This window comes from Corvus kubaryi, unplaced genomic scaffold, assembly GCF_017639235.1.
Source record: "Corvus kubaryi isolate FWS band 111438036 unplaced genomic scaffold, C.kubaryi_AGA036_p1.0 37353, whole genome shotgun sequence".
Classification (NCBI taxonomy): Eukaryota; Metazoa; Chordata; class Aves; order Passeriformes; family Corvidae; genus Corvus; species Corvus kubaryi.
In genome coordinates, this window is record NW_024581115.1 from 5,504,914 (window position 1) to 5,531,052 (window position 26,139).

General features: G+C 43.4%; 2 protein-coding genes across 5 annotated transcripts in view; both read left to right on the top strand.

Moving 5' to 3' along the window:
• Window positions 1–8,395, top strand: part of FN3K (fructosamine 3 kinase) — a 12,033-nt gene extending 3,638 nt beyond the window's left edge. For 2 of the 4 annotated variants that reach the window (XM_042032700.1, XM_042032699.1), the window contains 5 exons: window positions 1,952–2,103; window positions 3,378–3,469; window positions 4,575–4,657; window positions 5,489–5,611; window positions 6,354–8,395. In XM_042032700.1, the coding sequence (XP_041888634.1) occupies window positions 1,952–2,103; window positions 3,378–3,469; window positions 4,575–4,657; window positions 5,489–5,611; window positions 6,354–6,692 (789 nt within the window). In that variant the 3' untranslated portion in view covers window positions 6,693–8,395. Of the gene's footprint in view, window positions 1–795; window positions 979–1,951; window positions 2,104–3,377; window positions 3,470–4,574; window positions 4,658–5,488; window positions 5,612–6,353 lie in introns of all 4 variants that reach the window. The other 2 variants (XM_042032697.1, XM_042032698.1) reach the window with 2 other exon arrangements.
• Window positions 8,396–9,289: 894 nt separating this feature from the next.
• The window catches only part of TBCD (tubulin folding cofactor D), a 114,652-nt gene continuing 97,802 nt past the window's right edge, over window positions 9,290–26,139 (top strand). The window contains exons 1-8 of the mRNA XM_042032715.1: window positions 9,290–9,403; window positions 9,518–9,711; window positions 12,496–12,546; window positions 12,747–12,844; window positions 13,532–13,633; window positions 14,600–14,746; window positions 15,595–15,650; window positions 19,553–19,685. Coding sequence (XP_041888649.1) covers window positions 9,534–9,711; window positions 12,496–12,546; window positions 12,747–12,844; window positions 13,532–13,633; window positions 14,600–14,746; window positions 15,595–15,650; window positions 19,553–19,685 — 765 coding nt within the window. The 5' untranslated portion in view covers window positions 9,290–9,403; window positions 9,518–9,533. The remainder of the gene's footprint in view (window positions 9,404–9,517; window positions 9,712–12,495; window positions 12,547–12,746; window positions 12,845–13,531; window positions 13,634–14,599; window positions 14,747–15,594; window positions 15,651–19,552; window positions 19,686–26,139) is intronic.

Here is a 26,139-nt window from a genome sequence, read left to right on the forward strand (position 1 = left end):
GAACAGCCCTCCCATCACTGCAGGAACAGTCCCCCCTCACACCGGGAGCAGCCCCCCCTCACACCGGGAACAGCCCTCTATCACTGCAGGAACAGTCCCCCCTCACACCGGGACAGCCTCCTCCCCCTCACACCGGCAGCAGCCGCCCCTCACACCGGGCTCCCGGGGGTGCCGCTCACCCGCGCTGTGCCCGCAGGGCCGCCCGCCGGTCCCGTCCCGCAGCCCGGCCGGGATCTCCCCCCTCCCCACGGCCCTGTCCCGCACCAGCAGGAATTCCCGCAGGGAATCGTGGGCTCCAGCCGGGCTTCCCGCCTGGCTCCTCGTCCTCCCCGCAACCAGCCCGGCCGATTAGCGGATTTAACCACATCTTTCTAGGCTGCATCTTTGGATTTCACACCGAACGCCCCCGATAGAGCGCCTGTGGCCATTCCTGGGGCTGCCTTCAGCTTCCCTCTAGTGGATTGGCCTAAAATGGTCCTTCCGCAGGCGATCCCGGAGCTTTACAGCGGCTCCAAACTACAAATACCAGCAGCTCCAGCACCGCTGAGAGGCCCCAGGACCCACCTCTCCTAGAATAAATCTCTCCAGTTTATTCTAGCAAATATTTATAAAGAATTTTATTTTTCATGTATAGCTATAAAAGCCCACGGCAAGCAAAGCATTTTGAAACATTCTCTCTGGCTGAGCTATTTTTTCAGCTGCTTTTTAAATTTTTTTCTGTGGTGGGTGGCCCTTCCTACCTCATCGCAGAGTGACAGTGACAGAAGGACCCAGACCCTTAATCCCGTTTCGCAGCAGGTTTAACAGAGGAGCGGCTGCAGCAGCCTGGAAATGACCATGGAGAAAATCCTGAAGGCAGAGCTGAACACCAACGTTCTGAAGGCACTGGGGAGCTCTGGGGGAGGATGCATCAGCCAAGGGCAAACGTATGAGACAGACAGCGGACGGGTATTTGTGAAAATCAACCACAAACCTCAGGTCAATGCCAGCAGATCTTATGATTGCATAGAGATGGCTTTTTATTTTTAAAAGCAGCTGATTGTTGATAATGCATAATTATTCCAGTTCTCAGTATTCTTTTTAAAGCTGTGTCTATTTTATATCCAGAATTAATGTAGCAGGTTTGGTTAGTGTGAAATGCAGTGTAATGTGATGTGATAGTCCTCAACAGCAGGAATGAGCTGTAATTCCTGTAAAAAGGAGGCCAAGCACAAAGCTGTTATTGTGGTACTTGGAGTTTGGAAAGGCCCAGAGCTGGCTTTGCATTCACTGCGTTCCTTTTCATGTTCCAGTTGGGAGGGTCAATAATGGGATGGCACAAACAGGGGCCAGTGCTAAAACTCACATATTATCTTTACAGCTACAGAAGTTCAAATGTCCCCGTTGCTTTTTGCATGTCTAAAAGTAAAGCTCTTGCAGCTTCTTAAGCCAAACTCTTGACTTTTCTATTACTAAATGAATACTCAATTGCTTTTTCTAACACCACAGTGTATCAGAAATTTGCTTTATCAATATCAAAATCATCCTAAACTGCTGTGAAGAACAGCACCTTTGCTTCAAAAATGCAGAGCAAATGCTGAATATTTGTGCCATCATCTCCATCCAGTGGCCTGTGGGGAAAGAAGAACCAGTTTAAGGGCTCAATCTTACATCATTTAGCAGTGGCCACATTATCCTCAGAGGTGCTATTGCATCCAGGTAGTTTGGCGTCTTCATAAGCAGCTGGAAATCAGGGTGAAATGTGACATATCCTACAACCCTGGGATAAATTTAGGAAAAAACCAAAAGTTAGGGCCTTAAGTCTTCCTGTGTGGACTGAAGCCTTGCTGCAGCTCTCTCCTTTTATCAAGAGGAATTAACTCCTTGCCACTTTGTCAAAAGTCTGTTTTTTCCAAAGTACTCATTGTAGACATCCATAGTTTAGCCCAAGGATATTCCTATTCCTCGACAGGCTAGAAAAATGTTTGAAGGGGAAATGGCAAGTCTGGAAGCGATTCGGAAAACCAAGACTGTGAGAGTGCCTCAGCCCATCAAAGTGATTGACCTGCCTGGAGGAGGAGCCATGTTTGCCATGGAGTACCTAAAGATGAAGCACCTCAACAAGTATGTCCATGCATCTCTTTTTACTATGTTTTATATCTTTTTTTTATATCTTACAGTCAGCCAGGAAACTTCATGAGCAGAGCAGCTTTATTCTCTCAGAGACAGAGCTGCTCTCTGTTGAGATCTGTGTTTCTCTGTGTACATATTAAAAAATATATATATGTATGTATGTATCTATCTATCTATTTATATATGTATGTGTACACACTCCTTGTCCATATTTTGCTTCTCCTGCAGTACAAATGGATGTCACTACTCATTTGTGTGCTGGTCCACATGTGCTGAGATGCTGCTGAAGGGAATGTAATCACAGCTGAGTTGGCCCATTGTTCTCTCATGAGATTTTTCATTGGAGTTTCTTTTCCCAGCCCAACAGGTTTCTTTAACCTTACAGGCTGCTTAGGTCTTTGAAACCTCTGCTTCTCTAAGTAGAATCTTCCAGTATGATTTACTTCATGATTAAGTTAGGATGACATGAATTTGCACTTCATCTGTCAGCCAAACTGAACATGGAATTCAGGAGTCATGTGTTCCTGAAATCAGACTTTCAGAGCTCACTGCTGTGTTCCAGGCCTCTGTATGGGAACAGTGTCATGCCTATGGCTCTTCTGGCTGCTGGTTATCCAACCCATCTGTTTTATTTGGGACAATACTGGCAATTCCACAGCGTCCACAAACAGTCTATTCTAATCCATCCCACTGTTCCTAGGAAGGATTTTCCAGTGTCTAACCTTAGTCCTTCTGGTTGCGATTTTAAATCCATCATTTCCCCCCCCCATTCTGGGCATGGAGAAGAAATTAGTTTCCATCCTTGAAACTCCTGTTAAGATACCTGTGGAATATTTAACTGGTTTTTAGTTGTCTGCCTTCAGCATTAGGCAGCCTCGATTAAATCCCTGCCTATGGCTTCTTTTCAGACTTACCCTTCCAAGTGCTGTTCAGCTGATTTGGAAGGGTAAAGCCCAACAGTTCTGTTCTCTGCTGATAGTGGAGCTGATAAGGAGGAGGACACAATCCTCTTGCCCTTACTGCTCCTGTTTATACCACCTTGTGTTCTCTTTACCTTTCTTGCAAGAGCATTTAGTGTGTTTATTGCATTATCTGTGTCTTCAGAGCTGTTATCAAGGCATTTGGTCCCTGTTAGGTGCTTGTGAAATTGATTAAGGTTCTATGTTTGCTGGAAATAGCCTTGGTCATATTTAATTGAGGGGTTTTTTTCACTATAATATTTGTTCATTTGCTTCAGCTTCATTTTGGTTTATTTGATCCTACAGATACTCTTCAAAGCTGGGAGAGCAGATAGCAGAGCTTCATCTTTATAACCAGAAACTTGGAGAGAAGCTGAGGACTGAGGGAAGCACAATTGGTAGAGTATTGATGTCATGTACTAAACCAAAAAGGAAGCAATTCCTTTGGCTGTGGTGCAGCATTGCATTATCATTTTCATGATAATTAAAGTCAACACTAGGACAGTTTCATGGGCCATGTCCCTCTTGTCCTTATGCCACACTTCTCAAAATGGACCTTATACACACAGCAGCTTGAACTACTATTGTGATTTTTAAACACATCATTTTAACCTTGGCAAAACAAAATTAATTTATTTTGAATTCTTCATTCCGTGTATACTTTGTTGTACAAAATGACGTGGATTCTGAAATTTAGTAAGAAATAGCACTAACACTTGGTTGTTAGAACTTCCAGCTCTCCTAAGTCAAACTGACAATTTGGACTCTTCTTCAGTGTCAGTGAAACCTTTCAGCCTCATGTACTCTCTTAAAATGCTCTTGAGCTTATAGAAATCCTATTTTTTGCTTGCTGTTGGTTTAGATAATTAACTGATTACAGAATATTGTTCCTTAGTAAGTGCAGAATAAAGTTCCCTTTTAAAGATATTGGGGATGACGTTTTTGAACTCAAATAAGTGGCAAAATATTCAAAAATTGCTGCTCCTCAAAGTGAATTAAAGCATAAATGAAAAAAACCTCAGCTATATAAAGAATTATTTTTTTAGTACCAGTCTGTATCTGTGTTGTTCCAATGACTTCAGAGGTGGACTGGGTCTGACTCTTAGTGGTGGACAAATTTTAATCCATTTTTTTTGAGTGAAGGCCAAATTACTGGCAGGTCCCAAATAATCTATGAATCAAACCCAAGCCACATTTAATGGCAACATGTCCAAGTGTCAGAACAGCAGATTGTGACTCTGTGTTTGGGCTCCTTTCCGAAATGTCCAACTCCTTTATCCAAAGCAAACTCACTGACTGTGACTGACTATGCCTCTATTTCCATTCAGCATCTTCAAGTCCATAAGAGTTCTTTCCAGCTTTTGAAAGGGTTGTGACCATGAAATAAGTGCAACTTATTGCTTAAAGTAACTTTTTCTGCCTATTTTTTGAAATTAGGTTCTGTCTTTGCAAACTTTACCATGTAAAGATCTCAAAGGCCCTAATATTTATTTTGTTCTGTAGGAAAAGGAGCCGGTCACTCCGAGTCCCAGTTTGTGGATCGGTTTGGATTCCACACAGCCACTTGCTGTGGTTATATCCCACAGGTATGGTCAGTTCCACAGGTGTGAAAGCCAACAGGCACTTGTACAGGTCTGTAAACTCCTCATACACAAACTTGCTCCATTTGTCTTCAGCTTTCTGAGCACAGCTTTGCTTTCCCTGTTCCATCCTGCCTTGACTGCCCAGAGATCACAAAATCTATCCAATGTATGTGCCCTGGAACTGTGCATGTGGCCAGCAGATGTGGTGGATTGAGTGAGAATTTGGAATGATGTGGTGGTTCTTTAGTTTGGTGATACTTAAAAAAATCAGTGTCCCTTTGGATGTGTTGGTTTTATTAACCCCTTCTATATGGATCTCTCCACTGCTTTTGGAGAGCCTCATCATGCAACATGTCTCATGAGACACTGGAAAGGGCTCTTTGAGGCTCTGCATGTGTCAGGATTTCATTCTATGACTTAACTGAACGAACCTCCAGTACCTCAAAACTCTTTGCTAAGTACAACTTTTCACCAAATTAGAAACGTGTTACCCAGTAAAAATGAATAAATACTTCTGCCTTTCCAGAAAGATTTGAAACATGATATTGAACAACTGAAATGGTCTCACCAGGAACTCTCCCTCTAAAATACATTAAGAAAATGGGAATGAATGAAAATAGCCAGAAACTCAACTTACATTAAAGAGAGCCCCACCTAAGTGTGGTGGAGAGCAGCACTCCCAAAGCAAAACATCTGATGTCTCTGTGCATTGGTCACACTGACATTGTCCAGGCCATTGTGTCAGCATTGAATGTTTTAACTGGATCTCTGTTGTTAACACTGGCTGCATATATGTTAAAACTGTGTGTTACAAACTCGTGTTGTATTTTCCAGGTGAATGAGTGGCAGAGTGACTGGCCATCCTTCTTTATCCGTCACCGACTCCAGGCTCAGCTGGATTTGATTGAAAAAGATTATGGAGACAGAGAAGCCAGAGAGCTCTGGTCACAGCTCAAAGTATGAACCATGTCTTAAATTTATTTTCTAGAATTTCAGAAAATGCGTATCAGTGGGATTGTAAAGGTGTTTTATAAGGGATTTACTTAGCTTGGAATGAAGAGCAGGGTCTGGATGAGCTTCACAGTGGGTCCAGAAACACTGTCAGCTGAACAGAATTCCTGCTGCTCTTTCCATTTTTATATATAGTGGAAAAAATAATTGAGCATTAGCATTTTTTCTGATAATAATAATAAGGTAAATCCTAAGAGCTTGGTCTTATGAAGTGGGTGAAATTCTGCTGCCTGGACAGATTTGTATTTTACCTGGTCTAGTCTTACAGCTGAGGCTGGTTCAGGCCATGTTCCATGCAGCACTCATGGAACACCAGGGATGTGTTCTTCTCTTCTGTTCATTGGTCCAGATGCTTACTGCAGTCCTTTTTGCCATTGAAACTTCTTAGTTTAAATGAAATTATTTTATATTTCTCATGACGGCCAGCAGTATCCATGTCTAGAAACAATGTATCAGTACTAGGTGTTGATAATAGACTGTGAATTAAATGCTTTGCTAAGCTCTGTCAAGAACAACCCAGAACATTTATCACTGGCTTGTTCTTGTTGCCATCAACGTCCAAAGCACTCCATGAGGGCTGAACACAGGCAGCATTTGGCCAGCTCAGGCTCTAACATGCTACAGTACTTTTATGTAATATTTTCTTCAAAACGTTTTAATTGTTACATGTCTGTTTATGCTTTTTCAGCCAAAGATTCCTGAAATGTTCTGTGATGTAGAAATTGTTCCCGCTCTCCTGCACGGGGACCTGTGGGCAGGGAATGTGGCTGAGGACGACTCTGGGCCGATTATATTTGACCCTGCCTCCTTCTATGGCCATTCGGAATTTGAACTGGCCATTGCTGGAATGTTTGGGGGGTTCAGCAGCTCTTTTTTCTCTGCCTATCACAGCATAATACCCAAAGCTCCGGGATTTGAGAAACGAAACAAGTTGTATCAGCTCTTTAATTACATAAACCACTGGAACCATTTTGGGACAGGGTACAGGGGCTCTACCCTAAACATGATGAGGAAACTTCTAAAGTAACCAGGTACATTTGAGAAATTCTGACATAGTCCCTTAGAAATGAGCAGCCCCTGCTCATCCCAAGTACCACAAACTCGGAATTGATGGTAAAACACCTGATATGGAGAAGGCTTAGTGCACTTTTGAGCCTCACTAATTAAGAGCAATTGTGTAATCTTTAACTTGGGCACTAGTTTCCCAGCACAGATTCCTCCCCTGCTGAAGGAAAGGGCTGCCCTGTTTGTCAAGGCTCCACTGGCTTGGAAAAGCAGCACGACAGTCAGCCTGACCTTGCTCTCTCACTTCGTAGCTGCTGTGTTCCCAGTTGTTCCACAGCAGCATCTTCCCACTCCTGCTGCTGCTCCATCAGCAGTTTGTTATGGAGAGATGCAGCTGTGGGACAGTGGTGCTGGAAGGAATAACAAGTTCTTACTTCTGCCTTTGTTTGTTCTGGTTTAGTTTTCTGTGTGTTCCCAGCCCTTTTCCCATGAATATTTCCATAGTCTTCTGTTTCCCTTTCCTGTCCTTTTGCATGTCAAATGTCCTAATCCAAAACTGCAGTCAGATTCTATGAATCTGAAAACATTCTCTTTTTAATTTAACGAGTAGACAAGGCCCTTTGGCTGCACTTGGCAAACATATGTAATTAATAATATTTCTAATATTTATTTAATGTAATTTACTCACATTTGTTAAGAACTATAAGAACTGAAATTCCAGTGGTATTTTCTGAAAGGATGTCTAGTTCCTTGGTAATTAACTATACAGTCATAAGTAGGTTGTTACCACTCAAAGCTGATAGTAACATTTCATAGTTTTAGTGTGATATTTCAGTATGTTGTACTACAGTAGTAACATATTTAAATAACTTTGTAAAAAGACAGCAAAACGTGGGAGGGAGGCTCCGTGGTTGGGTGAGAGGAAGCACCTGTGGCTGCTGGGTTGGTTGGTGCTTGATGGATTTTCAATTTTAGAAAATGAGTGCAGTGGGCAAAGCTGGTCTGTTGTGCCACCGCTGGGTTATGGAAGGAACAGCGTCAAATCTGATGGATTTGTAAGGGGTTTTATTGTCCCTTACTGCTTTATTTTTACAGAAAACATAGGCAGTGGGAATCTGGGGAGAAAACTGTTCAGCAAAGATACTGGTGTACAGTCTGAGCTAGAGTACATTAGTGACTCTGTGGGGTTTTAAAGGAAGAGAGTGGCGAGGAGAGTAGAAGTAAGTGCAGTCCCACAAATATGAATTAGAAGGTTTGGGTAAGAATGACCTGAATATTTAGGCTTCAGACAGTTGGCATGACTAATACTAAAATATTATATTCAAAAGCGCTCTAATATGTTTAGACTTCTTTCAGCTTTAAATGGTTGTGCTGTAAAGATTTAATAAAGTTTAAAATTTGATCTTATAATTGGTTTAAAACAATGCGCTTTGTTCTCTGTAAATATGATACAAATAGTGAAAAATTTTTACTTCCTTTGAATCAGGGGAATCTGTCATGGTGGGTTATAAAACTTAATTGAACTATAAAGGTGGAAAAGTGGAACAGTAGAGTAAGAATACAGTTGGAATTGTAGCTGATGGCTGGAAGATCTAGGTCTGAGGAAAGAGCAAAGTGCATGTGCACTGGTGTTTCTGGATGTGAACAAACCGACCTGTATCACACTGGGAAGTACTTGTGAACTCAAACTTCTTCTCAAATAAAACACTTGCCTTGCAGAAACCAGCCATTCGGTGTACATGTGTTTTGTGATCGTGGTTTGATTTCATGAACTTGAGCCTGAAGATAAAATATTTGGGTGTGGGTGGAGCTGCTGGATAGCAGTAAAGAGCAACTACCTTTTCTGACATCCTGGCCAGGCTGAAGTGCCTCCTTGAATTTCCTGTATAATCAGTGGAGCTGTCGTTGTAGCTTTCAGGCTTCAAATGTTTCCAGAATTGTATGAGGTTTAGATAATGCGTTATGATATTAACCATGTAATGCAGTGTTTTGGTGTGGGTGGGGTAAGGCATGGAGGTCATGGATAGCAGCATCATCCAGCTGTCTCCCCCACTCCTTGTGCAACCGAGGTTGTCCCTATCCTGGTCCTTTTCCCTGAGCTCCCCGTGCCCAGGTCCCCATCCCTGTTCCCTTCCCTAGGAGGTTCCTATCTCCGTCTTCAGCCAGTGCTTGGGTGCCCATGCCCGTGTCCCCATCCTTGTCCCATGTCCAGGACCCCATCATTGGGTATCCCTAGGATGGGTGACCCCAGGGTGGATGTCCCCATCTCCAGACTGGGTGTCCCCATCCCTGGGGGGTGTCCCTGTTGCCGGTGGGTATCTCCAGGGTGGGTGTCCTCATCGCCCGTGGATGTCCCTGTCCCCGGTGAATGTCCCCATCCCCAGCAGGTGTCCCCAGGGTGGGTGCTCCCATCCCCGCTGAGTATCCCCAAGCTGGATGTCCCCATTCCCGGTGTGCGTCTCCAGAGTCTCAGCTCCCCGTCACCCCGCGGAGGGGCCGGGCTCGGAGGCGGTGCCGCCGCCGCCTTTGGTCCCTCCTGGCGGCCCGTAGCAGGGCGGGAGCTGCGGCGGCGCGGGGCGGGCCCGTGGCGGCTCTGGGCGCCTGTGCCGGGTGGGCGCTTGGTCGCTTGTCCCGGGTGGTCGCTTGTCCCGGGTGGTCGCACCGCGCCGGGCCGGCCGGGGGCGAGGGCGGCGGCTCCGGGAGCCCCGTGGTGCGGGCCGGCGGCGGAGGCCGGTAGGGCCGGGCGGGGCTGCGGGAGGGGCTGCGGGAGGGGCGCGGTGGCCGCATGGCGGGGCCGGGCGGGGGCTGACGGGCGGTGGCACCGACCCTTCTCTCTGTCACTGCCAGCGCCGGGCCCGCCGGGATGGACGGAGTGGGGCCGGAGCCAGAGGAGGGCGAGGAGCGGGAGCCCGGTGCCATCAGCGAGAAGAACATCCTGGACAGCTTCACGGAGAGCAGGGAAGTCGCGGAGCTCATCGGGAACCTAAGGGGCGTCTTCGGGGAGCTGGTGACAAGGGAAATGGCCGTGGAACGGTTCATAGGTAAGCACGGCACCCAAAGGGAGTGGTCCTGCTATTGCTTGATAGAGAAATTTTATTCTGCATGATGCGTTTTGTTATTGCTGATTACCAAAAAGGGACCAAACCGCTGATTTTTGGGTCAGTGATGATGCTGGAGCTTTATCAACAGGTAGTTCAGATTTAGATCTTTGCTCATTTTGTTTTCCATATAGATATTCCTTTATTACCTGGTAACTACTGTAAATGAAAACCTAGGTCTTAGATTCCAGAAGTCTGAATTCTGACTCATGTTGGGCCTCCAGTTTCCTATTCAAATTCAGGCCTTAATTTAGTTAAAACTTTGTATGTCAGTCAAATAAAGTAGTTTTTTTACCTAATTACTCACTGAAACACATCCATTTTCTGCTTTAAAGTGCCAGTTTCCTATTTTTACTTTTTTGTTTCATGGGAAATGTGAAGAGTGGCTGAATCCATACAGATCATGTTTGTTTTTTTAAGTGGAGTTAACTTGGATTTGACTTTTGTGCCACCTAATGAAAGCTGCCCCTAGGCCTCAGCTGAATCTGGAAAGGCCGTAGTGAGGTGCATGTCGTGGTCTCCTGGTTTCAGGGCACATCTGTGTGTTGGGTCAGTGTTCTGATGAGGTGATTTTCAAAACTTAATTCAGTGCTGCATGTATTTATAAACTGAATTTAGCAGACTGGCATTTTGCAAGTATTTTTGTAAAGGATGGTGAAATTGCAAAACTCACAGTCAAAATATTGATCCGGCAGCTCTGTTTTTGACAACAAGAAATGAGATAGGCAAACAATAAAGCAGAAATCCCCAAAATTTGGAGAGCTGACCCTGCAGAAGTTCCTCAGTAGCATTAGAGTGGTTGGCTGAACTGACTGCTCCATCTGAGGAGGCCTGTGATGGACATGTAACTGCTCAGACAGAAGTACCAGCAACACTCACAGTGGTGAGGTTGTTCAGCATCACGGAGGAAATGTCAGATTTCAGTGGGATAGGAAAAGCCATTGCTGGAAAAACCTCGGTGTCTGAGAGGTGGCATCTCCCTGAGTCAATCACCTTGCTGTGCCTCTCTGTCTGTCACATCAGTGTGGTGTTTCTGTGCATTTAAATTGTATTTATGAGCTTTCTGCCTGCAGATCGTTGCCCAGTAAATACAGGCTCAATATGCTTACAACAGAGGTACTGTGCATGTGGTTCAGTATTGGGTTATAATATTTAGTGTGCTCAGGTGTCATTGATCCTTCTTGGACAAAATGTCCCAAATCTGGCAAGATGCTCAATGTGTGGGTTAGAACACTGAAACTTGGGGCATACCTTTTGTCTGGGAACAGAGAATGCAGTAATCCCCCATTCCAGAGGATTTTAACGAAGGTTTCCAAAGCGCTCAGAAAAACTCGTGATGCTCATTTTTTTGTTGAACCATTAGAAACAGAGGTTTGGGAAACAGTTTAATCTGCAACTACAGTTTTGTAGGAAAATACAGGAAGATCTTTTTTGAAATAATAGTTTTAGAGGAACTGGTTTAGGTTCATTCACTCCAGCTTTTATATTTGGGGTTTTATTTTACCTTTGCCAGGCTGTGAGCTGGGAAAAGAATTTGCTCTTCAATTCCACTTCTGCTGGAAAGCTGTGGCTTTGGGTGGTGGTGGAATTTGTGTTCACTAGTTCTGCTGTCTGTAGGCAGCTTAAGGCATCGTTAATTAAGGTGGGAAGTTAGTGATGATTAGGAGCTCAAGTTTCCCTCTCGATGGCATTCTGGTATCCCAGTGGAATTGCACAGGGATACTGTTGGACCATCTGGTGGTTGTGCAGTGTCATCCACTGGTCAACTGCAGCACTGTTGGAGTTCAGTCATGGCTTAAATGTAAGTGTTGATGTGTCAAGCAGAGAAAAAGGACAGAGAGCAAAGGTGTTTGTGAGAGAAACAAATACAGGAAAAGGGGAGCTTAAGGAGGTTTTAGTTTTCTAATTCAAAAGCTATTTTCTGACCAAATATCTGAAATGGGCCAGGCAATCTCCAGTGCAACACTGGATCACTTAATGATCTCCTTGGGAATCCAGCTTTCATTTCTGTAGCTGCTTTTTGTTAATTCTGTGTTTAAATTACAAAGCTTTTGTGTCTAAAAGCTCTGGCAACTTGTTCTTATTTTTTTTCAATATTCAATTTCAATTTGTCCTTTCTTGAGTCAGTATCCAAAAGGAAGAGACCGTGTTACTGGCAGCAAAATACAGTAAGGGGTGTGAACAGTTTTGAGGAGCACAGTGGTAAGAGCTGCAGTTTGTATTTGTTGAGGTTAAAATTTGTTAAGGATCCTTTGTTCTTTGCTGAATAATTCCCTGTATTCTATTTCAAAATAAGAAACTAGCTCTGAGGATTGTGAGGAGCAGCCTCATTGCAAAGTGGTACTGTGAGAGGTTTGTCCAAGGAAATTGGAGAGACTCCTGGGAGTGGGTTGATGATTTAGTGTAGGTAAATGAGTGCTCTTTGAGGGGGACAGACTGTGCTTGTGCTGTTACTTAGAGTTATAGACTGCTCTGGGTTGGAAGGGACCTTAAAGATCATCTCATTCCACCCTCCCTGCCATGATGGGGACACCTTCCACTAGACCAGGTTGTTCCAAGCTCCATCCACTCTATGGTTTTCTAACTTTCTGACCTCACTTATAGGTAGTGGCAGTTCAGGGATGCAGAAATCTTAAGCTAAAACTGTTCAGAATCTGAGGGTATCTCACAGTTAAGGCTCTGTAAGAGCCTTTGAGTAGTTTATTACAGATATCTTTTCATTTTCAGGTATAATGGACAAGTATCAGGAGCAGCCTCACCTTTTGGACCGCCACTTAGGTAGGAATGTCATCCTTAAATAATTTCTGTGTATATACTTAAAAATCTGTTCCTCTGGAAGATCTGTGTTTGCATTACAAGATTGCTGTGGCTGATAGTATTTCCATTATATTATTGCTGTCTCCCTCTCTTCTATCAGAAGTACAAGAAACTGTGTGAGCTGCATGTAGTCTCACTGTTTTTCCTCTCCTTTTTTTTAGAGGGGATGATGAATTCTTTGTTGGATATAGTACGGGACAGTGCATCTCCTCCCCCACTAGTTCACCTGGCTTTTAAATTTCTCTACATCATTACAAAGGTAAAAAAATCCTAAATTTAATGTTCTGTAACTGGAATTTGTAACTTATCAATATTTTCTTGGTTATTTTCAAAAATATTAAAATAAATGTCTGGTGCAATTAAATATTTTAAACTGTACTGTGAAAGATTAGTTCTCTTGTTTCTCATTTTCATGATAGCTTATGTTAATTAATGATCCAAATTAGTAAAAGTCAAGGTCTGAATGCAAAAGTAGTTGCAGACATGGAGATATTGAGTGCTAAAACATGAGTTATAATGTTGAAAAGTAAAGTATGATGAACAGTTAGATGGATTGTGGAATTTACATTTGAGCACAAGAAAATATTTTTGATGTGTAAGGGCTGAGCCCTGGAATAGGTGGCTCAGAGGGGTGGTGGGGTCTCCTCCCTGGGATACTGGACACCCCACGGATGTGGTGCTGGGCTGACCCTGCTTTACCAGGAGGGTTGGACTAGACAATCTCCAGAGGTCCCTTGTTTTAAAGTTACAGAATTATCATTTCATGAATTTTTAGTAAGTTTGTAAAAACACAAACATCACAAGGTATTTACGACCTTAATTTGCATCCTTACTCTCCTTATGACATGAGTATCCTAATCAAGAAGTTCCTCCAAGGGTCTTTCCTTTCCCCTCAGTACGTGCTGGTGCTGGGTGAGTGACTGAATTCTGAAAATTTCTGCTTTAGGTGAGAGGGTACAAACGTTTCCTCCCACTGTTCCCTCATGAAGTCCGGGACCTGCAGCCTGTTTTGGATATGCTTGCAAAGCAGAACCCAAGAGACCCCGAGGTGAGAACTTGCTGTACTTTTTGTTTAACTTTTATGTCTTCAGTGGAAAAAGCTGAAGGAAAACATTTGGGAAAAAAGTATATAAAGTAGTGACAGACCCTGTCTGGTGTTAACACCTGCATTTGGTGTGAAAACCGTCGTGTTGTTACAGGTGAAATGCCCTCCCCAAGGACAGGTCTTGGTTTTCTTTCATGGGATTTGTTCCAAGGATTTAGAAGCAGTGTCAGTGGAGGTGCAAATAGAACCTGTAACTACTCATGTAAGGGAACAAATTGATTATAAGAGTAAGAAGAAGGGCAGTGAAAGGCATTGAACCTCTAAAAGGAGTAACTGAGAAATCATTGGGTCTGACTCCAGGATACTGTAGTTTATATTCTGATATTTTTAAAAAAGGAAAAAGAGCTCCAGAGAGCTTCTTTAGATAGATGAATTTTAAGAGAGATCGTTATCTATTATAAGTAACAAAAATAATGGATTTGAAGACAATAATTGTATTGCTGCTCTAAATTAAAGCTTTTTTTTAACAAACATCAATTCTGACACTTTGCTGCTGTAGGTGTACAGCTTTAAAGCTTGAAAAACTTCCTTCTTTTGTCTGAAGTTGTTTCAGTAAATCCATGAAAGCAGTACATAAGAAATGAAGAAGAAAAACATACTTCTGTTATATTTGTGAATGGAGGCACAGATAGGCCGAGGGAAGGGAAAAATGGGAAAATGGGAAGGAAAGAAACATGCCTAGATTTCTGACTGGGGGGGAAAGTCCATTCATTTTGTCCCAGTGTTGCTGTTTGGGATCCCTTGTAGTTCTGTCTCCTCTGGAGTTTCAGGACACTCACATTGGGAGTTTTCTCTTGATCAACTTTAAAAATTCCTTGGAGCCAGCGGGTCATTTGTGCTCTTGGCACTTTGTTGGAATATGATGCAGGAAATGGAGTAAAAAACCTTTGTTTTACCATTCCTTTGCAGACTTGGGAAACTCGCTACATGCTCTTACTGTGGCTGTCCATGATATGCCTGATTCCTTTTGACCTGGCTCGTTTTGATGGAAACCTCGTTTCCATGGAAGGGCAGGCTCGGCAGCCAACGATGGATCGCATCCTGGAAATAGCAAAGGTAAGGAAAACACATCCTGTAATGCTTTCAGACCTGGGATATTTGGCTTAATCTTTCAGTATGTGATAAATAATAATATATTCTGTATAGTCTTCAGTGATGTTCTTTTCTGCATATTATTTAAGCCCATATTTTTGTGTCTAATCTGTAAGGAATTTTTTTGTACTTCTGGATCTTCAGTCTATTCTTCGCTGCTTTAGAGTCAAGTGAGACTGGGACTTGTTTCCCCTGATGTAATAAGCTATTTTATCTGAGGTGAACCCCTGCCTTTGAATATGTTAGAGGCTTTCAACATTTGAAAGTGCCAGAGAGCTTCTTCTGAAAGCCGAATCTGAGGATTTCTACAGGAAATCAGCGTTTGATCAGAGCGAGCAACTTTGGAAGCTGTGACTGCATGAAGATTTTTCAACAAATATGTAAAGTTCCAGTGGGTGTCAGCCCAGGTGGCTGACTTGTCTGTCATGCCTTTGAGATAAAAGTAAACCACCCCTATCCCCACAGGTACCCCAACAGCTCAGGCTTTTGACACGTGCAGCACTAAGGGGTTTATTGCTTACAGGGCAATGTGTCTGTGAGTTAAGGCTTCAGTAAACAAACCTTCAGTAACAAACCTGCTTTGAAAGGCACACGAAGGGAGATTCTGCCTCAGATACAGTTTGTTAAATGGGAAAATTAACTTTTTACTATCTTAAACTCAGTTTGTAATATAATAATGACACCATGTATGTTATCTTCATAATATTTGTCATTGTGAGTATTCAGTAGTGTATTATGTACACAGTTGTTACACAGTTGGTATTCTAGCTCCATGTATGAATTCTTTACAGTCAGTTTTCTTTTCCCTTTAGTGTTACCTGGTTGTCAGTGACAAGGCTCGGGATGCAGCTGCTGTGCTGGTGTCCAAGTAAGTCTCTTTTGTGCATCTTGACAGAGAGGAAGGGGCTGGCCCCCCTTCCTGCTGCTGTTCCTTAATCTGACATGACAGCGTTTGGAGGGCTGGAAGTTGCCAGCTGTCTGTAGGATATTACAGTTGCTTGAATTGGATCCAGTAGTGTTTTTTGGGAATAGTTTCCTTTGCACATGAAAATAAATTACAGAGCCCATAAGCAGGGATAGGACACACATATCTCTCGTTTCAGTATCTATTCCAGTCCACCTTCCTGCACATTCTAGTGAAAGAGGCCTTTAGTCGGCTCAGGTTGTGACTGATGGGGGTTTTCTTTTCTTTTTCCTTTTTAAAGCAGTCCAAGTCCCGACTGTGCACTGCAGCCTGTGCTCAGCAGGGGGCGCTGCCCGCGCAGCTTCGGCGCTGTCGCTGGAGGGGCAGCGGCTCCCGAGGGACACGGGGACAGAGGGACAGAGGGACAAGGGGATGGGGACAGAGGGACAGAGGGACAAGGGGATGGGGACACAGGGACACGGGGACCGAGGGACAGAGGGACAGAGGGACAAGGGGATGGGAGCTGAGGGACATGGGGACCGAGGGACAGAGGGACAGAGGGACAAGGGGATGGGGACAGAGGGACACGGGGATGGGGGCTGAGGGGCAGCGGCTCCCGAGAGACACAGGGACAGAGGGACAGAGGGACACGGGGACCGAGGGACAGAGGGACAGAGGGACACGGGGACCGAGGGACAGAGGGACAAGGGGATGGGGACCGAGGGACAGAGGGACAAGGGGATGGGGGCTGAGGGACATGGGGACAGAGGGACAAGGGGATGGGGGCTGAGGGACACGGGGACATGGGGACTGAGGGACACGGGGACATGGGGACTGAGGGACGAGGGGATGGGGACTGAGGGACATGGGAACATCGGCACCAGGGGCCTGGGAACACCGGGACAGTGGGACACAGGGACAACAGGACACAGAGACACAGGGACATGGGGAGAGGGGGGCAGTGGGTTTGGGAGAGTCACAGCCACACCGCCTGTGTTCATGTTCTCTGGGTTAAGATGCACTGAATTTATGGGATTAGTCAAAATAGTTGTTAAATACAACATTTAGTAGAGCACACCTTGTATTGTCTTTTTAGGAGGTAACTGTCTGTGTACTTATTTTAAATTTATTCTGAGCTTCACTCACAGGACTCAAGGCTTTAAGAATTTATGTTTAGTGAGTATAATGCTATGGGTCTGAAGCTGACACTGAATGTACAGTGTCATGCAGAAAATTCATGAAGGACTTGAGACCAGACTCACAGTTCTCTGCTGACTCATCTTGTGCTTTTCTGGTTTATTCTGAAATATATCAGAGCAAAATTCAAATGAGTGCATGAATTATTTGTGCAATCTTGAATGAATAGTCTGGCCTGTTACATACTTACTTCCATGTAACAGAAAGTAGGTTTGTCTCCTTATCCTTTCCTGTGAGGGTGGTGAGGCCCTGGCACAGGTTGCCCAGAGCAGCTGTGGCTGCCTCATCCCTGGAAGTGTCTCCAGGCTGGGTGGAGCTTGGAGCAACCTGGGCTCCAAGGAAGGTGTCCCTGCCCATGGCAGGGGGTGGAACTGGATGAGCTTTAAGATCCTTTTCTACCCAAACCATTCTATGATTCTATAATTCTATGATCCTAATTAGTTTTTGTAGTAATTTTGGACTCAATAATTAGGAATTGCTTTTTATGTATGTGTATGGGTAATCTGCCTTGTCACAGATTGACAGTACCAGAGGATTTGAGATGATGGTGTGACACAAATGAATTATTCTTGAGCATTCATATAGGCCTTCTTAATTTCCTAAAATCCCAGGAAATACCCAAATTAACCAAGAGCAATAGATTCTTGAAGTATTTGGAAGCCTTCTCAAGCAAGGGTGACAGTAATTAAAAAAGATTCTTTCATTACATTATGCTTAATTGAATTTGCACTTCAGTTGTACTCCAGAGTGTCTGTAAAACTAAATTTTGAGTGGAAGCTTACATACAGTAACTTAATTGATTGCAGCATTGATTGCAGCAGAGCTTTGTGCTCATGCAGTGCTCAGCCCTGGGTTTCAGGGGGATTTCACCAGTGCCCTGCATCCTGACACTGGATCCTATGCAAGCACCTTGTTGTTTTATGTTCTCTTTACGTCTGTTTATTGGCTGAATTAATTTTAATTAGGAGTATATGTTCAGAACAAATATGGTGATAGAATACACTAAGCTAGTTCTAGTACCAGGTGTGCAAGGCTATAATGGTACTGTATAGTGGACTTATAATTATTTAGTTTATATGAAAACACCATTTTCAAAATAGTCTGGTGATTAAAACACCAGAAATTAGAAGGCTGGCTCCAAGGCCTTTGCCTGTTTTCACATCCCCAAAGCCAGTTCTGAGCAGAGTCATTCTGAGATGAGGTCTCTGTGCCCTGTTCCTGGAGCTGGACTGTTGCTTGGGTGGGCAGGAGCACAACGGTCCTGGGACAGATGGAGAGATAAGATACAGAAGTCTGACTCTGTGGAACGCTCTGGGAAAGTCCTTGGGGAGGAAGAGAAAGTTTGGGTCCTGGTTCATGCTCCAAGGAGTTCATGAATTTCAAGTGAAGTTTAGAAACATCAGGATTCAAGATTTCCTGCTTTCCACAGTAAGCTGCTTCTCATAGGGCAGAGGAGCTGGAGTATATTTCATGAATTCTCCTTTCTGCCTGCTCAGTGAGTGGTTGCAGTAGGAGGAGATGAGGCGGATCTTTATCCTGCTCGTAGTGTGGAGGTTAGGGCACTCCTCTGGGAAAGAAAGATTTAAACTCCTTGGGGCTGAGGAGGGGTCTAGGAACCAGCTCAGCCACTTCACAGGTCACTTCTCTCACGCGCACCCTTGGGTCAAAGGCGGCTTCATCCTTCAACCCAGAACAACCCTCCTGCACTCACCCCAAGTCCTCATTGTTCTGCTGCTGAGCACCACAGGGACTGGCTGGGAAGCCAGTCCATCCCATCAGCTCACTGTTGATGTGTTCTCTGTATTTAATATATTTAATACTCCATCAGTCAGCTCTCGGTGCTGTTCCCCTGTTATCTGTAGGTGTAGGAAGGAACCAGGTCCTGGCTCTGGGGCACATCCTCTTTGAGTTCCATGAGTTGTGCTGGATGGGCTTCCCCATGTGCCTTGTTTCCACTGGGTGTGTTAAAAACAAATGTAGTCTGAATCTCTGCTGGAAGAGGACCCTGGTTTGTAGGTGCCAAGGCACTGAAGTGATGCCCTGACTGCAGTGTGGCTGGTTAGGGGAGGGTTGAGAATAGTTTTATGGTAGTTTAGCCGTGAAAAGCCTCTTTTCCCTTTTCTAAGATGGCTAAAAACACATCTCTTGACCCATTTAGTGTGCTAAATAACACACTAAAATAAATAAATATTTGACCTTTTCAAATATCTGAAACCCCAGATCTAGCTCTGCTGGTTGCTTGTTCTGGGCCTGGCTGCAGACAGTGCAAAAGGGACACAGTGCTGATTTCCACCTATTTCCTATAGAATCCTCCTATTTGTTTCAGCTTTTCCCTAATTCTAATGGAAATAATTTCTTAAAGGCTTTGGAGGTTTTGTTGCTTTACAATTAAGATAAGAAATTTTTAGAACCCAAGTTTTTAGCTGGGTTTGAAATGAAGGCGAAGTTCCAGGTCAGAGCCTTGCTCAGAAACAATGGGCTAAACATGGACTAAAAAATGTGCTAAACATAGGATGGTTTGGAGTGTTCCCACCCTCAGCGATTTGGGGAAATTCGCATTGAAGAATCATTTCCAGGAACTACAACCAGTTCGGATAGGAGGAAAAATTGTTTTTCATTGGGTGTCACAAAGTGAATGGCTACAGTGTTTTCTTTTTTTTCTGTGACAGGTTTATTGTCCGCCCTGACGTCAGGCAAAGCAGGATGGCAGATTTCCTGGACTGGGTGCTCTCCATGTTATCCAAATCCTCGTCCCAGACCATGGAGGGCACTGTCATTCTGAACGGCATGCTCCAGGCCCTGGTAAATACTGGTTTTCCCTTAAAAGATAGAGAGTTGGGTTTATGGCCATACTATACTGCTGCAGGAGGCCTTTGATATTAAATGCACAGAGAGTTCCTGGCAATAGAGAAAGGGAGAATTTCCTCCACAGCACTTTAGACAGTGTAACTTCCCATGCATGTATATTTTCTTTAAGTATTTTTGTCATCTCCAAATGAAAGTGAAGTTGCCAGTATAGATACTCATAAATAACTCCGAAAATAGCAGTCATTTCAGTAAGTTTGGGTTTGTTTGCTAATTTGAATGAATTTTTTGTTTAATGCCCTTTTCTTGTGAGTTGATAGTGGTGTATGACTCAAAAGAGCTGAATTCTTAGTTTGGGTTTTAAAATGTACATACTACACATGGGAAAAAATCTGCAGTACCTGAACCTCTTTTCCAGGGCACTGCTCCTGTTGTACATCCTAAGGAGGTCTATTTATAAAAGCTTTGTTGTAATTTTACACCCTTAAAAGTGTTGGTGTGTGTTTTGAAATCCTGGGGTACAGTTCTGCACCAATTTTGATGTCCAAATGTATTTGGGTGGAATGGAGGCGTTTGCGTGGGTGGAGTTGTTGTTCCTTCTTGGTTTGGTTGTTGACCGAGGCAGTGCAGGCGAAGGCAGATCACGAGCCCCTTGTGCAGTCTTTGCAGTTGCACAGCTTTGAGGATTTGCTGGTGTTTGTACAAGTTTTGATAATTTGCATAAAATTGCTACTCTTTTTAACCAGTCGCTAAGAGGACTTGTGTGCAGTGTGGTACTAAACATCAAAGCAAAGGTCTGGAGCAAGTGTGCGGGCTGTGGGGTTTTTTTGGTTGTTTCTTTTTCTTCTCGAGCTCTCCCAAATCAGAAGACAGAAGAAATTATCTATATTTAGAATAACTGAGGACCTGCTGCTCAACCAGGAGGAAGCGTTATTTGTGTGCATTGCAGCGTTTCAAAAGACAGAATGAGGTTTCATCATTTTATTGTCAGATCTGGAAAGGGAGACTGACTGTTTGCCATTCCCGGGGCATGATGAGACCTGCAGGATGTATAATGCATTAGTGTTTTGTCATAATTCCTTTGAGTTTGGCTTTGGCTCCATCCACCTGTTCATTAGTGCGCACTAAGCGAAACAGGTGAATACTCAACAAGTAGAATCGAAACCAGAATGTGATACAATAGACCTGGGAGCAGAGCTGCTGCCTTGCTTTTGTGTGATTTTTTTTTTTTTTTCCCCCTCTTCACAGCTCATAACTCCTGTTCCAGTTGGTAGATATGAGCAGACTTGTAAAGCCTTTTCTTGCATTTAGTCTTCCATTTCTCCTTTCAGTCACTACAATGAATTGTATCATTAGGGAGTAAAGGTTTTCAGATTGCAATGTGTGCAGGTATGTGTGCATGTACATGCTTAAGGGGAGCAGGAAATACTTATTTCAAGAGCTAAATGTTATAATATTATATTTATATAATTATATGTATTCTTCATATTTTAATATTAAGAATCTCATATCACACTTATAGCAACATTATGCTGTTAAACCAAAAATATCAGCTGAAAATAAGTGTTTAAAATAAGTAAACACTTCCCTTAAATATGCAAGATTCTAACTTTATATATTTATTCTATAAATAAATATATTTGAACATAACAAGTGATCACTGAATGTGTAAAGCAGAGCACATCCTCTTGAGGGATAACTAAAAGTTGTGTCAACAAGCTTCAGAATTCTTTGCCCTTGGACTCCTCCAGCACTTTGTTACTTTAAGAGTCAAACTGCAGCTGCTTGGCCATGTCTCTGAACGAGAAGGAGAAAAAAGACCATTTTTCAGTTTCTGGTCAATGCAGCAAGGTGGGTTTTGGGATTGTGACAGGTTTTGGGAATGATGCAACCCACCAGAGTGGGGATAAAAACTCTCTCCACGTCGGAGCACAGTGGCACTGCCCCGAACAGGGTGGGTTTTGGTTGGGTCATGATTTTGTGCCACTAATGGTCTGCATTTACTGAACGGCTCCGAGCGAGGTTGGCATGGAAAAATTGCTCAGAAAAGACACGAAACTCCTGCATTTCAATGAACTGAAACTGCAAGTCAGGGACGCAGTGAGTAGTTGGCCGTGGCTGCACTTTGATCTGCCTCTTCGTGGCCGTGAGCCTGGGTGATCAGGTGTGTGCTGCTGTTTCATCTCACTCAGCGTTCTGTGCAGAACGAGTCCGGCTGTTCCGCGGCTCCTGTCGGAACATGCACCCAGCGTTGCATATTGTAATTCCACTGGGGCCTTTGGCTTTCTGTTCCCTTCCACCTGTCATCAGTAACTCACCATTTCCCAACTGGGGGGCACCAGCAGCCACCTCTGCTGACACTATTTCAAATTTGCTGTTTCAAGCTGCCCTCCTTTGTTGAAACCCATGTTGCAGTATGGAATTTAATTCTCTTTCGTGCTCCTATTCTTTGGCATTTGAAGGACTGAAAATGTTGGATTATTAAGAAATTGCTACTTTTTTATAACATTTGTTTACTTGAAGGAGACTTCTAACCTGTTTCAAGAATCTGCATTTTAAATTCTCTTGGTCTGGAGGTTTGCTTTTAAACCTGCCATTATATCAAACAGCTTTTTAGTTATCGCTGCAGGGCGCAGCACTCCCAGTTCTTGCGTGACAGAGATGTCATCACGTTGAGGTAGCCTTGGGCATTGAAACTTATTAAACCTTATTTGTTTTATAAGTGATTCAGTATACAAGTGTGAGTAATAATTAAAAAAAATAAAACGCCCTACACAGTGATCTGATGAAATTTCAGAGTCTTAAGAACGAGGCATTTCCCTGAGCTGTCTCTAATGCAAAGGTTATTTAGCAATAGCTACATGCTTATGTAAATTTGGCTCCAGGGAAGAAAGAACTCTCTAACTCCATTCTTTCAGACCCAGAGGCACAAAAATAGACTATTTCCAAATAGAATGTTTCCCAAGTCTTTGTATTTTTGGCATTCTCAAAGAATTGGCTGTATTAGGATTGTCTATTGGCGTTATTTTTTTAAAAAGGGGTTGTTGCTTAGTGGTTTGGTGATAAAGGTGTAGGACAGGCAGTGTTGGTGAGAGGTACAGACGTTCTTGTGTCTGCAGGTACCAAGCTGCTTTCTGCTCATGCCCTTTCTCTCCTGAGTGTCACAGAGTATTTGTTCTAATGTGGCCTTGTCTGATACCGCTGAGTTTTTTTACTTCTCACCAGAAGTTTTGTGGTTCATTCAAGGTTCAGAAGTTCTGTTATCATAAAGCTGTTGCTTTTTCTTGTTAGGGTGTAGTACTATCTCAAGCTGCTAAATTTTTTTTCCTTCTGAGTATTTAAAATCTGTGGGTTTCGGTAATCTCAAGATGGAAAGGAGATACTCTGTCAGCTTTCCATGTGTTAGTCTAAATGTTTCAGATGTTCAGCTGATAAATAACTGGGATCACATGAAAGCTGCCATCACTGTGTTGGTGTCTGTCAGCATACGTGTCATGTTGATGCTCAACGCCCAAACACGTGTGGCCCTCAGCAGGAGTGCTGCTTGTGTGGAGACACACTGAGAACAAGGCCTTTAACTAACCCATTTTACCATCAGCTGCACGAAGAATACATTAAATATTCCCTGCTTCCAAGTGAACTTAGGTTCTGCCAGCATGTTCTCCCTTCCTGCAGCTGGCCGGCAGGCAGGGATGGCTGATGGCATTCCCGGGGTGTTGTGTGGCTACCAGGGGGTGCTCCAGAGCAGTGCAAGGGATCATTTCCTGCTCTTCCCAGCGAGGCTGGAATTATCCTCCCAGTCCTCCACTTGGTTACAACCAGAGGGTAGATCCAGACTTGTGTCTCCTGCTCGGCAGGAAGATCCACTCACTCCCCAGCAGCCAGGCCACCCCTCATGGTGATTTGTGTAGCTTGGGGAACAAGTCCTGGAGATGATCCCGACTGATAGATCTCCTGCAGGTTGGGCCCAAAGTGGGTTACGCAGACAATTGGTAGGTGTGGTGTCTCTGCTGGGATTATTAAGAAACTGGGCTTTGTTTGCCTTGCCCTGTGCTGTTTCTAAAGCAGAACCAGACTTGACAGTCGTCATTGCTTGCACACCACTGATTTTCTCTAATTTGTAGGTGGCTTAATTATTTATAAGAGAGGGAGTCACATACTTTTCAACAGTTCAGCAGGTTGGGTAGGTTGGTGTGTGCTTTGTGTCCTGGTTAAGTGAGGAGCCCGTGGCGTAACTGCGACTGCCGGGATGCTCCGACAGGCAGGCTCCTCGTGCTCAGCACTGCGAGCTGCTGACACCAGAATGCCTGTGCAGGTGGCAAACCAAGCTTATTAATTACTTTGTTTGTATCAGATTTTTGGAAATGGTACGCCTTGGATATTTTTCTTCCTTCAAGGCAGGAAGTTTAAGCTGGGTACTGTAATGCTGATTTGCCCTTTTTGCTGCTGGTTTTTTTTTCATGTTTGTCATTCATGCATCATGAACATTTCTTTCCGTAAGCTGCAGGTTTACAGTATTTTTCTGAAGGAGTAACTTTGCTGCACATGCCTGACTGTTTGTAGCATGTGCTGGAAGAAAATATTTTTTCTGTTTTCCCAAAAGCAGCCAGCATTGGTTAAAGTGCTCTTGTATTTCCCCTGGGAAAAATAAATCTATTACACTCAAAAGTTTTAGAGATTTGGACCTGGGGATGCTTTCGCATGCTTTGACTCATAAATAAATAATGAATACTTCTCTTCTTGTCTTTTCTACACTCAGAAGAAAACCCCAGACACTGGATTTCCTGCTGTGTTGAATATCTGAAGAATAGTTCTTCACAGTTTGGCTGTTACCTATTTACTTCTGTAAAAGTAGTTTTAAAAATGGTTGTTTCTCTGACACAAAGAAATACCTGATGTATCACTTGTAGAAATGCCAGGAACCTGCTCCAAGGTTGTATCTGACCCCCAGTGCACCTGCATGAGTGCAGAAAGAGCCTTCTTCCCTTTCAGGAATTTGGCATTTTCAGGTGTGTTTATTCCAAAACCAATGGGTAACATATTTTATTGATCAGAAGCCATGTAAATATTACAGCCCTTCTAAAAACGTTTGGTTATCAGTTCAAACACGGCAGTTATGGTGTCCTTTGGGCAATTTTTACTTCCCCTAAAAACTCATATTGATAAAATAAAATCCCTTAATCCAGATCTCAGTTGATTTACAGCTGCTGCTATGGTGATTCTATTATCATCTATATCTTTTATAATATACCTTATATTATAAATCCCTATGGTAGGAGTAGATGTTCTGTGTTGAAAATAGTTTGTTATTTAAGTTTTAGTGAAACTGCTGTAGGGAGACATTGTGTGTTTCACTTATTTGTTCAGAATATAATAGAAATGGTTATGAAATGGAATCATAGGTGTGTGAGGAGAAGCATTGAAAAAAATACTGTGCAATATTTGAGTTTTTCTCGTTTCCTGCTCATGCGTTGGTTGATTCCTTCCCACATCTCGCTCAGAGGTGGCACCTTCCAGTTCTGTTGTTGCTGAGGAGTCAGGACCTAATTCAGGCTTGGGCCCAAGGGTGTAAAAACACGTGGAGAAGTTTGTAGAAAGGTGCCAGAATTTAGGAACTGCTGGGGACTGAAAATGTGTTGTTGTTTTGAGGATCCTGTTCCACCTCCTCAGCAGTGTGCTGAGGGTGTGAGAGCACACATCCTAAGGTGTTTGTCCAGGAGCGTTCCCAAGGATCTGTTAAAAAGCTGTTTCTCTACATTATCACTGCTTGAGGAATTGCCCTGTGCTTTGCTTGAATATGCTTGAATATAATATTAATAGTTTGAAGGCAGCCTGTGTGTGCCTTAAAAAACAGTGTTTGCTGTTAAGTTAGGCAGAAAGGAGAAGGAATTGTGAGGATGCAGGAATGCTGCCGTGTCTGCAGCATCCACAGCACAGTGTGTGGAGAAACCAGAGATGGGTTTTAAAGCAGAACACAGGAGCAAAGTGATGAAGAAATGAGCTTCTGCATGTTTCAACAAAGAGAAATTTTAGAGGAGCTCTAGATTTATTGTACCAAAGATTTGACGTATTTTTTTAGGCTTTTTAATACAAGCAGTTTTGTTGTATGTTAGTGAGAAATTCTTGTATTTGTTTTTAATACTGACTTCACATATTACTAAAAGGTGTGCTACATTTATACAGTTAAGTTGATATTTATTTCCTTTGGCTGTTCTTCTGGGCCTGAAGTCATTCTATTGCCTTGCTGCTTTGTAAATGTCATTTTAAAGGAGCCCTCACACTTGCCTGCATTAAAATCTCAAATATTTTGATATATAATATCAAATTCCTATATATATCGTGTAGTGCAGCTGATCAGCAGCGCTAATTTGAGATCCTGAAATGCAATTTAGTAACAAACCAAAACAGGCTGGGTACACAGCCCCAAGGTGTTTTTCTTGCCTCTGTTGCT